Source organism: Schistocerca piceifrons, chromosome 3, assembly GCF_021461385.2.
Source record: "Schistocerca piceifrons isolate TAMUIC-IGC-003096 chromosome 3, iqSchPice1.1, whole genome shotgun sequence".
Classification (NCBI taxonomy): domain Eukaryota; kingdom Metazoa; phylum Arthropoda; class Insecta; order Orthoptera; family Acrididae; genus Schistocerca; species Schistocerca piceifrons.
Genome location: NC_060140.1, coordinates 277906159 through 277920910, shown reverse-complemented (window position 1 = coordinate 277920910; position 14752 = coordinate 277906159). Strand labels below are relative to the sequence as shown.

General features: G+C 44.9%; 1 protein-coding gene across 3 annotated transcripts in view; it reads right to left on the bottom strand.

Annotated features, from left to right (window-relative positions):
• Positions 1 to 643: 643 nt before the first annotated feature.
• The window catches only part of LOC124788124 (collagen alpha-1(XVIII) chain-like), a 674174-nt gene continuing 660065 nt past the window's right edge, over positions 644 to 14752 (bottom strand). For all 3 annotated transcript variants that reach the window (XM_047255257.1, XM_047255259.1, XM_047255258.1), the window contains 3 exons: positions 8142 to 8336; positions 5956 to 6071; positions 644 to 1440 (listed from right to left, as the gene is read on the bottom strand). In XM_047255257.1, coding sequence (XP_047111213.1) covers positions 1098 to 1440; positions 5956 to 6071; positions 8142 to 8336 — 654 coding nt within the window. In that variant the 3' untranslated portion in view covers positions 644 to 1097. The remainder of the gene's footprint in view (positions 1441 to 5955; positions 6072 to 8141; positions 8337 to 14752) is intronic.

The following is a 14752-nucleotide window of genomic DNA, read 5'->3' as shown; positions in this document are numbered from 1 at the left end:
AACGTCATCTTGACACAATATTTCCGCGGTCCAACTGGCCGCCATCTCCAGGTAAGAGGGCTGGTACACGATCTCGCCGGAACTGACTTCTCAGCGCAGGCGGCGGCCCGTATATAGGCCGCAGAAGGCCCACAACGCGTGCGCAAGAAGGTGCCGTAACTGCCCTCTAGCGCAGGTAAACATACCGCGCCGCCAGTGGTAAAAACAGGCGAAATCGAGATATCGCTATCAAAAATTAAAAATTATTCCGATGATCGAAACACAGACCGTTGTTTTTTAATGTCTGATAACACTGGGTTCCAAGTCTTACTTAAAAGATAACCCTTGTCTCTATTAATAAGATTACCAGATAAACGAATCTCTATGGTTTCTTTTAAAACACAGTCCCAGTAGCAGGGGCAACCATTTGTGTCTCGTCATACAGCATTCTACGTCCCTCGGTGAGACAGTGCTCCGTCACTGCAGATTTCTGATGTTGAAGCAACCGTGTGTGCCGCTAGTGCTCAACACATCGGTCCTGAATGGTCCGGATTGTCTGACCAATAGCGATATCTCGATTTCGCCTGTTTCTACCACTGGCGGCGAGGTATGTTTACCTGCGCTAGAGGGCAGTTACGGCACCTTCTCGAGCACGCGTTGTGGGCCTTCTGCGGCCTATATAGGGGCCACCACTTGCGCTGAGAAGTCAGAACCGGCGAGGTCGTGTACCAGCACTCTCACCTGAAGATGGCGGCCAGCTGGACGGCGGAAATATTGTGTCAAGATGGTGTTATGATCCGGCTATACACCTGAGAAGAATATTATTTAGTAAGGTCCATTTGGCACACAGTAGAAGTTCCACACTCACTGAAAAACTGTCCGCGTAATTTTAAAACACACTGTAAACATGCTTTTGCCCAGTTTATGTAAACACTCGGGACACTCGCCGTGTGTCGATGATAGTTCGTGTCGATGAAACTTTGTTCGGCAGAGACCGAAGCTAGAACAGGGGAGACACCTGAGTTTTTGTTCACAATAGTCCTCTGGTACAAGTAGTATGTGGCGTTATCGCCACGATTGACTTTAAGGCGACGCCTCGTTTGTAGCTTGTGGGGACACTACTCGCTCCTGCCGCTGTCCCCCTGCGCTGGGACGGCTTCTTCCTTCTCGCGGACGCCTTCGCCGCCCTCTGCTACGCCGCCGCCGCCGCCGCCGCCGCCGCCGCCGCTGCCTTCACCAGCGTCTGTCTTGCGGCGGCGCCGGTAGGAAAGCTGACTGGTGGCTTCTATGCAGAGTACGGCGAGGCGGCTGCGGCAGGGCGCGCGCGCCTGCTCCAGTAAGCGTCGCGACGCCAGAGACGCCGCCAGCCCCTCGCCGCCGCTCGACTGCCACGCGTTGCAGTAGGCGTCCGTGCGGCGCTCGCCGTCGGGCCTCGAACCGTGCCACACCATCTTGGTAGGCCTGTGGTAATTGGAAGAGAACAGTCAGCAAAGGGCAGTTGTCGCGAGAGGAGATGGTATTAATGAGCAGAATGGAAAAAAAAAGTTGTGCTGAATAATTCAAGAAATGTTGGAAAGGCAGAGGTCGCAAAAGGGAGAAATCACAAAAGGAGTCCCATAGGGTTCAATTTTGGGTTCACTGCTACTACTTATACAGGGTGTTCATTTTAGCTGAAGACATTGAAATATCTCGCATAAAAAAAGTTATAATTCCAATTTTTTAGGTCTCGGAGAAAGACATCCAATGATACCACACTTGACCCCTCACTCCACCCCGTGCCTGCGTGGCGAGGGAAAACTTTGAAATCTTCAATGGGAACCCCCGTTTTTTTTAATTGCAGATTACGATTCTACTTCAAAATCTACATACTTTTTGTCCAAAGCATTTTCTTCGTTTCGCCACAGATGGCGCTGTAATCGGAGGAATAGAAATGGGTACGCAATCATAATTTACGACATGCTACTCAATGGCCCTTGAAAAGCTAATGACACACGGGACCCTACCTCCATGCTGCGAGGGTAGGGCAGGCTAGTATTTCACAACTTCTAATTAGAAATCCCATTCACAACGTTGTATTCATATCGAACAGGGGACTACTCCACACACCACCGTGGCCATGTAGAGAAATACGACGGTTCATAACAGGCAGTACACTGCGACCGGAGGTCTCCTATGGTGCAGGCGTAGAACAGATAACGGCTTTAAAGTGATTAAAATTCTTCTGGGTGTTATGCCGCGTCATTGCTAAAAACTAACAACAATAATTCTGTCCTGTGTACGTTAACTGGCCGAGCCTACCGGATAAGCGATGAAAATAACATCAAAGAAGAATTAAAGGAGCTACAACACACGTTTCGTGTCAACGGCTATGATGACAAAATCATAAGCTAGGTAGCTAAAACCAAAGGGAGCAGAACACGAGAAGAAAGCAAAGAAGAGAAGCTTCCACTGGTACACCCACCATATGTAAAAGGCGTCAGTGAATGGCTAAGCAACGTCCTCCGCCGACGAGGTTTCAAACCGATTTTTCAAAGCAATCACAGCATCCACGAAAGGATGTAGTCAACATCCCTAACACTGCAGGTGTTTACGAACTACGGCGTGAGTGTGGAGCTGCCTACATAGGAGAAACAGGGAGACCTGTCAGCTTACGAGTAGCAGAACACGAACACTATGAACGATTACAACAACATAATAAATCGGCGTTAGCGGAACACCACCGTGACTGTGGACAACCTATCAGGTTCCAGGAGGCCCGAGTACTGGCGAAAGAATCGTGGATGCGAGAACGCAAAATGCGGGAAGCGATCGAAATTGTTAAATAGCCTGACAACATCAACAGAGAAGATGGCTACAAACTCCCGGCGTCCTGGCTGCCGGCCATCCCAGTCCAATGGGCCGCTGAGCGGTCGCGGGGCAGAAGCTACACGGGACACGGACGTATCTGCACAAACAGTTGTAGAGCAACTGTCAGTCCACTTCCGCGCACACCAGGAGGAAAACTTGCCGACCAGAAGCCGAACGCTGATTGGCGGACAGCTACCAATCGTTGACGACATGGACATCCACGAATAGCCTCTTTCTTTCCATCTTCCGTTACGTCGTGACTAGCCAATCATATTAGAGAGCCAATTAAAAGTTTTACAACAGTGACGTCAGACATCGATAGTCTGTAATAAATAGAAGCACCTATCCCCATGCAAAACCAGTCGTGCCCTGAGGAAGGCCGTTTGCAATTCGGCCGAAACGTCTGTTTTAGTTTATTATTGTTGTTAGTTCTTAGCAATGACGCGGCATAGTACCCAGAAGAATTTTAATCACTATGACACCGGCCGCGGAAGCCAACGTTGTTATAACTGCTTTAAACATTACAATACTTGCACAGTGTTTATTGCCTGCACATCCACTATCATTTGGAGAACAGACGTGCAAGTGGACGTTTAATGTTGCAACCACAGAAGAAAATATTGAAATGATCCCGAATTACGGAGAATGTAGGAGATATGTTGAGGCTACTGGTTGCCTTATACGCCTAGCGTTTTCCAGAGAAAATTCGCTCTCATTCGTTCTTTTACAACATCGTGAACGCTTTTATGTCTGATGGCATTGTACAGACCGGCAAAAGAAAACGACGTCAATGTGTTACAGGAGAAACTAATGAAGCAGCTGTACTAGCGGCAGTGCACCACAGCCCATGGATAAGCGCGCGCAATTACGCTACGATGCCGTTATGTACGTAGGTATTATTGTCACAATACTGCATCGTCTTAAGTATCATCCATACCAAGTGTCACTGCATCAAGAACTTCATGGCGCCGATTTCCATAGCGGATGAGCACGTCAGCAAATGCAAGCGATCCCCACGCTCTTTGCCGAGGTACCACTTTCTGATGAGTCTACATTCACAAACCATGGTAGCGTTAACCGACATAACATGCATTATTGGATTGTAGACAATACCCCACTGGTTACGGCAAGTTGACCATCAACGTCCTTGGTCGGTTAACGTGTGGAGTGGCATCATGGGGAACATGTATCTTCTGCAGGTTTTCCAATTTTATTTGCTTTGAATATATCTTATGTAGAGTAAAGAGTATATTAAACCACACGAAGAATGGTCCCAAACTGATTTTTTCAGAACATATCTTCTCATTCTGAATGTCACGCAATCGATATCTGCCACTAAAATTTGCTTCACAATCGCGGTGTTGCCTCTCTGTAATATTGTAGCTCTTTGTTTCTGCTTGAGTCACATGAACATGGAGGTGTGCGCTGAGAAACATTGAAATCTCAACATTTTGCAACCGTTACTGTTTTAACACAACGCCGTGGAAGAAGTATTATTATGTGACGAATGTTTTATTAATCCTCAGGCAAGCAAACTTTCACCAATTTGGTTAAGATACCAGATAATGTGCAGCCGTTCATTGAGACTGACTTTCCCAAGGGAAATAATATCACCCAGTAAGAGAATTGAAGGTAAGGATTTACTGTCCCTTTAAAGACAAGGTTATTAGCCGTGGAACATAAGGCTCGGATTGCACGGGAATTCAGCTATATCGTTTTCAGAGGAATCATAGCAGCATTCACCTTCAGCTATTTAGGGGAGCCACTAAAAACCTAAATCAGGGTAGTCGGACAGAGATTCGAACCCCGCACTTCCCAAAGTGCGAGTCAGATGTGTTAACTAACCCCTGCTTGATCGATCTGTAAGGTTGTAAGGTTAATTTATCCTCGTTACTTAAACGACTGCGATATAATTTTTCATTTGCTTTGAACGATGAATCCAACGCAGCACACACACTGGAGAGCGATCACCTGCAGCTGAAATGCATTGCATTGTGTTCTGTGAAAGTTATTCTCGACTTAAGAACTTTCTGCAGTAAATCAAAATTCATGGGCTTGTCTGTATAGCTACATTCCATTATTGACGCAGTACGTCTATATAGAACGGTAGAAGTGTTCACACATGGCTGGAGGAACACGTTAAGCTTACAATGTACTTTCTCGGCACCAGCTTTCCCGACCGTTAATTCAACTGAAGGTCCGCGAAACTGCCACAGCTGTCGAGTTCGCTATGAGAATCCTCAGCCATGCTCTGTTTAACAGTTACGAGATGCCTCTGAAATAGCTCAGTAGAGACCTATTAGTGTCTGACTGAGTCAATCAGATGCTGCATGGTTGCGAAAGTGAGGTTACTTTAGGTATAGCAGTTGGTTACATTAAGACGATTCAAAGAAAGTACTGTCGTCCATTCCATTATTGACGCAGTACGTCTATATAGAACGGTAGAAGTGTTCACACATGGCTGGAGGAAAACGTTAAGCTTACAGTGTACTTTCTCGGCACCAGCTTTCCCGACCGTTAATTCAACTGAAGGTCCGCGAAACTGCCACAGCTGTCGAGTTCGCTAAGAGAATCCTCAGCCATGCTCTGTTTAACAGTCACGAGATGCGTCTGAAATAGCTCAGTAGAGACCTATTAGTGTCTGACTGAGTCAATCAGATGCTGCATGGTTGCGAAAGTGAGGTTACTTTAGGTATAGCAGTTGGTTACATTAAGACGATTCAAAGAAAGTACTGTCGTCCAATGATACGCTGAACACCAACAGTTCGGTAGTTCAAGAATGTGACATTATATGCGAATTTGTCGTTCTCGATTACATTGTTCATCTGTTACACTTCCAGTATTTCTGATGCCTCAAAGATGACTGAGCTATCTTCTGAGTTATAAATTTGAAGACAAGCAGAAAACAAATATCTCTTTCACAACTATCAATTTACATACGCCTTCAAAACTACTTAGAAGGGGGGGGAGATGTAATATAACGCGAGTTTATTCTATGTTGACCTTTCTGAATATGCTGTAATTAGTACTTACCATCCACTGTGAGAAATTAGTTCTTTGCAATTCTTTTAAAAGCTAAAAAATGTCCATTTAAGAGAAAATGCCAATGGATTATATACATGTGCTTACCACATGCTGTCCTTCATTATGTTCTTCCCGTTGAAACTGTATATCGTTGCATCCTCGGGCAGCAGTCCTTCTTTCCCGTTGAACATTTCTTTCCACGAGTGGAAGAGCATCTCGCCCTGGAGAGGAAAGATAATGTAAGTGTTCGTCTACTGTTAATTAAGAATGCAAGATATGCCAGTATCTCGTGGCTTTACATAGAGATTTTATTGGTGTAATTTTCATTTTGAATATATGGTGTAAGGCATTCATTATAGCATTTGCTGGATTGACCACAGGCAGCAAAAGTGAATATACGATGTCACGGCCTACCATCACTTCGCTACCACTGCCTGTTTTCTTTCTTTCATTTTAGGGCCCTATCGACAGAGACGTAGTGAGTGTCAACAAAGTATGCTGGTCCAAGAAAGATGGAATTAGCAGTATTACATGAAGTTGTACCAACATTTTTCTAAAGATACATTTTTTTTTCTAGTAGTTTCAATATGTTTTAGTGTATAATACCCATTCCCCAAAAACTGATCCTACATACCTGTTTATGTAGCTCTGTGTCCAGGAAAACTCAATTTGTTGGCAGCTGCTAACAATTTTAAAACGGACACTTCAATAGAACTATATTTTCAATAACCTTTCCATGCCCTACGCTAGTAAAGAAAAGAGACCATAAGGGCACAAATGAAATCGCTTTTTGTGGAGTGCCTCTGATGAGTATTTGAAATAATTTTCCTTTGGTGGCTGATTTTGTACTAAAGTTCGTTCGTGAAAATATACGCTACAGGCCATTAAAATTGCTACACCTCGAAGATGACGTGTTACAGACACGAAATTTAACCTACACTGCTGTGATATGCAAATGATTAGCTTTTCAGAGCGTTCACACAAGGTTGGCGCCGGTGGCGACACCTACAACATGCTGACATGAAGAAAGTTTCCAACCGATTTCTGATACACGAACAGCAGTTGACCGGCGTTGCCTGGTGAAACGTTGTTGTGATACCTCGTGTACGTTTCCGACTTTGATAAAGGTCGGATTGTAGCTTATCGCGATTGAGGTTTATCGTTTCGCGACATTGCTGCTGGCGTTGGTCGAGATCAAATGACTGTTAGCAGAATATGGAATCGGCGGGTTCAGGAGGGTAATACGGAACGTCGCGCTGGATCCCAACGGCCTCGTATCACTAGTAGTCGAGATGACAGGCATCTTATCCGCATGGCTGTAACGCATCGTGAAGCCACGTCTCGATCCCTGAGTCAACAGATGGGGACGTTTGCTAGACAACAGCCATCTGCACGAACAATTCGAGGATGTTTGCAGCAGCATGGACTATCGGCTCGGAGACCATGGCTGCGGTTACCCTTGACGCTGCGTCACAGACAGGAGCGATGGTGTATTCAACGACGAACCTGGGTGCACGAATGGCAAAACGTCATTTTTTCGGATGAATCCAGGTTCTGTTTACAGCATCATGATGGTCGCATCCGTGTTTAGCGACATCGCGGTGAACGCACATTGGAAGGGTGTATTCGTCATCGCCATACTGTGGTATCACCCGGCGTGATGATATGGGGTGTCATTGGTTAGACGTCTCGATCACCTCTTGTTCGCATTGACGGCACTTTGAACAGTGGGTGTTGCATTTCAGATGTGTTACGACCCTAACCTTCATTCGATCCCTGGCAAACCCTACATTTCAGCAGGACAATGCACGACCGCGTGTTGCAGGTCCTGTACGGGCCTTTCTGGATACAGAAAATGTTCGACTGCTGCCCTGGCCAGCACATTCTCCAGATCTCCCACCAATTGAAAACGTCTGGTCAATGGTGACCGAGCAACTGGCTCGTCACAATACGCCAGTCACTATTCTTGATGAACTGTGGTATCGTGTTGAAGCTGCACGGGGAGCTATACCAGTACACGCCATCCAAGCTCTGTTTGACTCAGTGCCTAGGCGTATCGAGGCCGTTATTACGGCCAAAGGTGATTGTGCTGGGTACTGATTTCTCAGGATCTATGCAGCCAAGTTGCATGAAAATGTAATCACATTTCAGTTCTAGTATGATATATTTGTCCAATGAATATCCGTTTATCATCTGCATTTCTTCTTGGTGTAGCAACTTTAATGGCCAGCAGTGTATTAGTGGAGCGCCGGTGAGCGTGTTTGGTGTCGTGGTGTGGAGTGGAGTGTTACCTTGATGTTGACGACGGGCAGCCGGCGGTCGGAGGGCCGCACGATGGAGCTGAGGTCCTGGACGCGCGAGGCGAGCAGCGCGCGGAAGGTGCCGCGCAGACCGGCGCGCCGAGCCTGCCGGTAGCACGCGTGGTCGGCGCCGCGCACGCCCTGCATCTCGCCGACCAGCGGCTCGTTCAGCGCCGCCAGGCGCAGCTGCGGGCAGAGCACACCCAACGCGTCACACACCAGCCACACTACAAATATGGGCTGCACACGCGGGCAAGCTGGCTTTACAAGGCGGTGCAAGTCTGTGTGCCATTCGCAAGAACAAAGTGAAAGTATCATTGATAAGATTGCTCTAAATTAATTATTCAGCAAACCTGCGTCTGTGAATTTGTTTCTTACACTCCTCCATTTTGCAAGAAATGCAACATGTATTTGACTCAGCAATCAAGTTTAAGAGAATAATGCCGTTTGTGCAATGGCATTAAGTTGGTACTGGAAAATAAACTTTTGGCCCTGATGTTTACTTGGTTCTTTCATTGGTGCGCAACTTTACTACTCATTTTCATATCCAATAAAAGCAAAGGATGTGGATTATGATTCAGGCTGTTAGATTTAAACACAATGTTTATCTCGATATATATATTGTTAAAATTTTAAGTCATACACAAAACCTACCATTTCAAACATTTTTGAAGCACGAATCACTCTTACAAAAAATTTTACAAAACGCTTACTGCGTCAAACCTTGGACATACAGATCCCAACTCTGAACATTATCTAACAAAAACCAATTTGAAATGATTATATATCTTCTCTCATTTATGTGCTAAAGTTTGGTCAGGGCAGCGTGGTGTGTGTACTGTAAGACCTTCGGTACACACACCATCAGATTATTTGACTTGTCGCTCTAACGAAGTAGGCGAGTGTCAGCAATATGTCTCGTGGTCTTATCGTGGCGTGTTTATGTTCTGCCGTTAGGTCAGACGATAGAAATGCCACTTGCACGCTTAGAGTAGCAGATTGACGGTGACCAACTTTAAACAGAACTTGATTAAATTTCACACACATATTTATTAAAATAATAAAAATCATAAACCTTACTTAACTTGATTCTGGATGCTATTTACAACTGACAATCTGAAGTTCCTTTGGTCTTGGTACGTTAATCTTATTCTCACATATCTCTGATACTTGATAAAGTGTCTATTCATTTATCTTCATGGCTATGTACAGGAATATGATAATCTTATTAGGCGCAGACTGAAACTTGACTACAGACTAATGCAGATTGACTAATCGGAGGTCTGTACACTCGTTAAAATACCTCGCGCGTTCAGGTATCACTGCGTGAGTGTGATCCGCGAGGAGAAAAGGTTCTACATTAGCAGCAATCTCATTTCCTGCGTTACATATTAATACGCGGATCGGCGGAAGCAGAATTTGGTCCGTCTCTAAGACAGCGCCATCTCGTAGTGCAGAGACGGACGAGCGCTGCGCCTGCGCTGTTGTGCTTAGCGGGGCGCGCTCCATTGGGAAAGTTGTGTACGCGCTGGCGCTGACTACGCGGAACTATGTACACAACAGGCAGATACCTACCTTAACGCTGTCACCACACATCTGCTTCCTCCAGGCACCTAGCTGCGACTCTCTCTATTTTTTTTTTTTTTTTTTTTTTTACTGCGCGTGTCCGTCTCTCTCAACCATTAAAGATCATCCTACTCAAAGATATTATACTCGTTCCACCCTGCGGTTGGCAACTAGCGACTACTTTCTGGAGCTACCCTGATCAGACCTTAGCACATACCTTTCAAAAGCTATGCAACAGAGGAATTTGCAGGTTTAAGAGACTACAGGCAGCACAAATAATTCACTTCACGGCCTTATAAATGTTATGTGACTAAGGCCTCCCGCCAGGTAGACCGTTCGCCGGGTGCAAGTCTTTCGATTTGACGCCACTTCGGCGACTTGCGCGTCGATGGGGATGAAATGATGATGATTAGGACAACACAATACCTAGTTCCTGAGCGTAGAAAATCTCCGACCCAGCCGGGAATCGAACACTGGCCCTTAGGATTGACATTATGTCACGCTGACCACTCAGCTGCCGGGGGCAGACCAAGGCATAGTGTCACCTCATAACTGTGATGCAGCCCAGAGATCGCGTTTGCCACACCAAAGTCGGAAACGCACATCGATACCACAGACATTTGCGAGGGCTTGCTGCAATCTGCAACGACATACAGGTGGCGTCCCGAAGACCACGCCTCCCCTCTCAGCACTGCAGCACCCTCGTACTAAGGTCAATATAGAGCCGAGCATGGAAGAGCTCTGCCACAGCTCGTGACCTCATCTGAAGGAGTCGACATCGCAGTGTACGACCAATGAGTTGTTTAGCTTTCTGATGAAACTGTTCTTTAGTAAATGTTGAACATTGTATCTCAAGAGAACAATTTGTTAATAAGTGCAGCAGGTGATGATTTGCTGATCAATGACAGTTATAAATTATCCAGTATCCTGGGGAAAAGAAGTGTGTCAAAGTAAATCTTTTATTTTTATGGAATAAAAAGGACCAATATTTTATGTGTTTTAGTTTGATGCGCAATTATGGAACCTACAGTTATGGCGAGACAGAAACAGTTTTGCCTGGTCACAACAAAAACCCCTGTCTTTCTTTCCTCTTTCAGTTAAGGGTCTCATGGTCAGAGATGTTATTAGTGTCAAGCAAATGTCTCAGGCGAAGAACCTCGATAGACTTTGTGAAAGATTTTAACGCAGAAACTACAAAATTTGTTCTAACAGCTGGTGAGAAACTGAAACACATACGAGGTGTGAAAATAAAGTAATGAGACTGGTTTTCTTTGCAAGATGTGGCAACCCTGCAGGCTTGTGTAGCACAATATCTTTGACCTTGGTCTATAAGCTGCTTCTAGTCCAAGCGGCACATCGATGCAACTGCTCAGTCGTGAGTTGTGCTGTAATATGCTAACACGTGTTTGTGTCTCTCATCACGGAAATGAAACCGCATAATATTGCGCAATGGTATGCCAATTCTTTTTGCGTTAAATTGGGCGAAAACACGACGACAACTTACGGTAAGCTTCCGAAGGCTTTTGGAGAGGAGGTTATGTCAAGAACTCAAGTTTTTCGTTGGCATAAAATGTTTAGTGAAGGCAGAACGAATATTGGAGATGAAGCCCGCAGTGGACGACGATCAACCTCACGGGCGAATGTCAACTCGGCCAGGGTTCGTGAACTCATACGATCTGATCGAATATTATACCTGAAAATGATTGCAGAAGAACTGAACATCAATCGCGAAACGGTTCATCTAATAATAACTGAACATCTTGATATGAGAAAGATTTGTGCAAAAATGGTCCCCAAAAACCTCACACCACAACAGCGAGAAACACGGGAAAATGTTGCAGCCGAACTGTTAGAACAAACGGAAATCAATCCAGAATTGTTTAGCCTTGTTAGCACTAATTATGAAAGTTGGTTTTTTTCAGTAAGATCCAGAGACAAAACGCCAAATTTCGCAATGGTGCTCAAAGGGATCACCCAGACCAAAAAAAGCTCATATGTCAAAGTCAAAAGTGAAATGCATGCTTATGTGCTTCTTTGATTCCAAGGGAATTGTTCATAAAGAGTGGGTGCCTCCTGCACAAACAGTTAGCCAATATTACTACAAAGAAATTTTAGAAAGACTTCGTAAAAAGAGTGCTTCGTGTCCGTGCCAACATTGCTGATAATTGTATTCTGCATCACGATAATGCGCCATCCCATACTACTCTGTCAGTACAGCGATTTTTAACCTCAAAACAAATTTCATTACTACCACAGCCACCTTATTCACCAGATATCGCTGTGTGCGACTTTTTTCTATTTCCAAGAGTCAAAACGGCTGTCAAGGGACGCCATTTTCAAACAACACAAGATGTCCAAAAAGCTGTATCGAGAGTCTTGGAGGATATTGCAGAAGATGAGTTCCAGAAATGTTACCATCAAAGGCAGAAGCACTGGAAAAAGTGTGAGCAATCAGACGGGAACTATTTTGAGGGAGACAAACTAAACTTGACTAAAACGGTAAGCAACATTTTTTTCCACATCAGTCTCATTACTTTATTGTCGCACCTCGTATGTGCCGTTTCTTGCTATTACCACCACTAAGTCTTATAATCTATCTTCAGCTGTGTACTTGCTCGTGTTATGTTGATTTGCAACACATCGACAAAGTGATGAAATACGGAATAAACTTTATCTCATGGGATGCTGTGAGGACAGGGAGTGTAGCAACTGGGTACAACGCGCTCTAATAATGACTTATGATACCTTTATTACAGAGGCATTGCAGCTAATACAATGTGATATAAAGGGTAGTCAAATGAAAGCTACACGGATGGAAAAAAGTAAATGAACTGTGTATTATTTCAAAAGTAATCGCCTTAACTGTCAGTAAAGTCATCCCAATCTGAGACAAGACGGTCAATGTAAAAATGTTTCCGGTTGCTTACTGAACCATGATTGTGCCAAGGCGTGCGGATCTTCGTTTGAAGCAAATCGACGGGCGCGAATGTCTTTCTTGAGGGCCCCCAAAATATGGAAATTTCATGGGGGGAGATCAGGACTGAATGGAGGATGTGTAAGGGCTTCCCAGCGAAACTTCTGCTCACTTAGAGCAAAAATTAAAAGGAGAACGATGCATGTTGGCGATAACCACTTTGCCAGCAATGCTAATTGCATATAAGTGGCACAATAAAGGGTGTCCGATGGGTTTGTCGTTCAGTTTCGTCACGTTTCGGATTTGTTCGAAACACTTCATCTCGACTTCCCCGTTTTTTCATTTCTACCAACGCTAGTGATCTAGCAGTTGAAATGTCAAAATTGCGTGGTGAAGCTAAACTTTGCAATTTCCGTTGGTAACGCCGAGTGCCGATAACGTCAACATTTCCCTTCACACGTCTCTGCCCACTGCAAAGACGTGTCTTGTCATTTAGATTTTTGTTCATCATCTTCAGCAACTGTTTTTGAAGAATGCCCATGTGAAGAAAAAGCACACTAACAATTTTAACGCAAATAGCGTGCTATTTCTTCACATCGGAAATCTTTTTATTCCACTCACATGCCCCCCCCCCTTTACTGCAATCAGACTTCTACTTTTGTGCCACCTATAATTCACACAATCAAAGAGAAAGACTGTACAGGGTAAAGCTAAAAAAGTAGTAAGACTGCTTCACACAGTGAAAGCAAAATTGTGTTTTACTAAAATTTCAAAAGAACAGCTTCAAATATTTACGAACAATCTGAAAAATCATATAAAATAAAAATATCAGATATTAGATATGTCGATATTTTATCAACAGCCGTACCTCCGAGCGGCTACGGGCTTTCGTTTCACCAGGACCTCTATCCATGACTGTGCTCGAGCCTTAACTGCTCTCCACCAATACGGCTGCAGTGACGTCGCCCTTGTAAGAACTCTCCCAGTCAGCGGCTATCGTTGGGCTAGAATCAAATAGTGCTGCTTCACACCTAAATAACTCTTTTGTTGTACTCATTTTACGAGTTAAAATAAAAATTTGTTCTTGCTGCCTGGGTTTATTAATCATCGTCGCTCTCTCAGCTACGGCACAAAAGAGGTAAAACTGGTCCTCCGTGCCCCAAAATCTACAAGCACCGCTTTTCCTACTGAGGATTAACCCTTGAATTTCTGTGCGAATACATCATCAAAATATGGGACAACACCCTCAATGGAAATGAGCGTTTGGCGTCATGGGCCGGAAGGCCCCTTACGGGGCAGGTCCGGCCGCCTTGGTGCAGGTCTTGTTACATTCAACGCCACATTGGGCGACCTGCGCGCCGGATGGGGATGAAATGATGATAATGAAAACAGCACAACATCCAGTCCCTGAGCGGAGAAAATCTCCGGCCCAGCCGGGAATCGAACCCGGGCCCCTAGGACGGCAAGCCGTCACGCTGACCAGTCAGCTATCGGGGCGGACAACACCCTGAATAAAGACGGTGGATTGCAACTGAGTACGGGCTGGGATCCTGTAATTGGGGCGCTGAAGCGGGCGCAACGGTCGTACCACCAGAAAATTTCCACATATGGTGCGGGACTGAGCACCTGTGGCGCCACTGACGGTAGCGAGGCTATATAAGCACGGCAGTGGCACACACACCACTTGACAACGACGGAGGAGATATCTGCCGGAAGCTCATGGGCAGTTAACCACTTGACCTGGCTTGAAACTTAATATTTTATTATTGAATTTCTTTTTCGCTGGAGATATGAGGCGTTTCCATTCCATAGCCTGATGTGTCTGAGGTTCAAAGTGATGACGCCACATTTCATCTATAGTGATGATTTGCTTCAAAAATATTTTGCCTTCGTTAACATGTCGGTGCAATAGCTGCTGACACATTGTTTCATTACCTCACATATGCCCTTGAGTTGTTTTGAGTCACATCTTGCACAAACTTTGCGAAAATTAAGCTTGTTATTGATGATGTAATATAAAGAACCATGGCTAATGTGCGTTTTGTTTGCCATTTCATTGACACTCAGTCATCAATCATTCTAATCTGCTCACAGGTTCGCTCAATGTTGGCATCACTGGTGG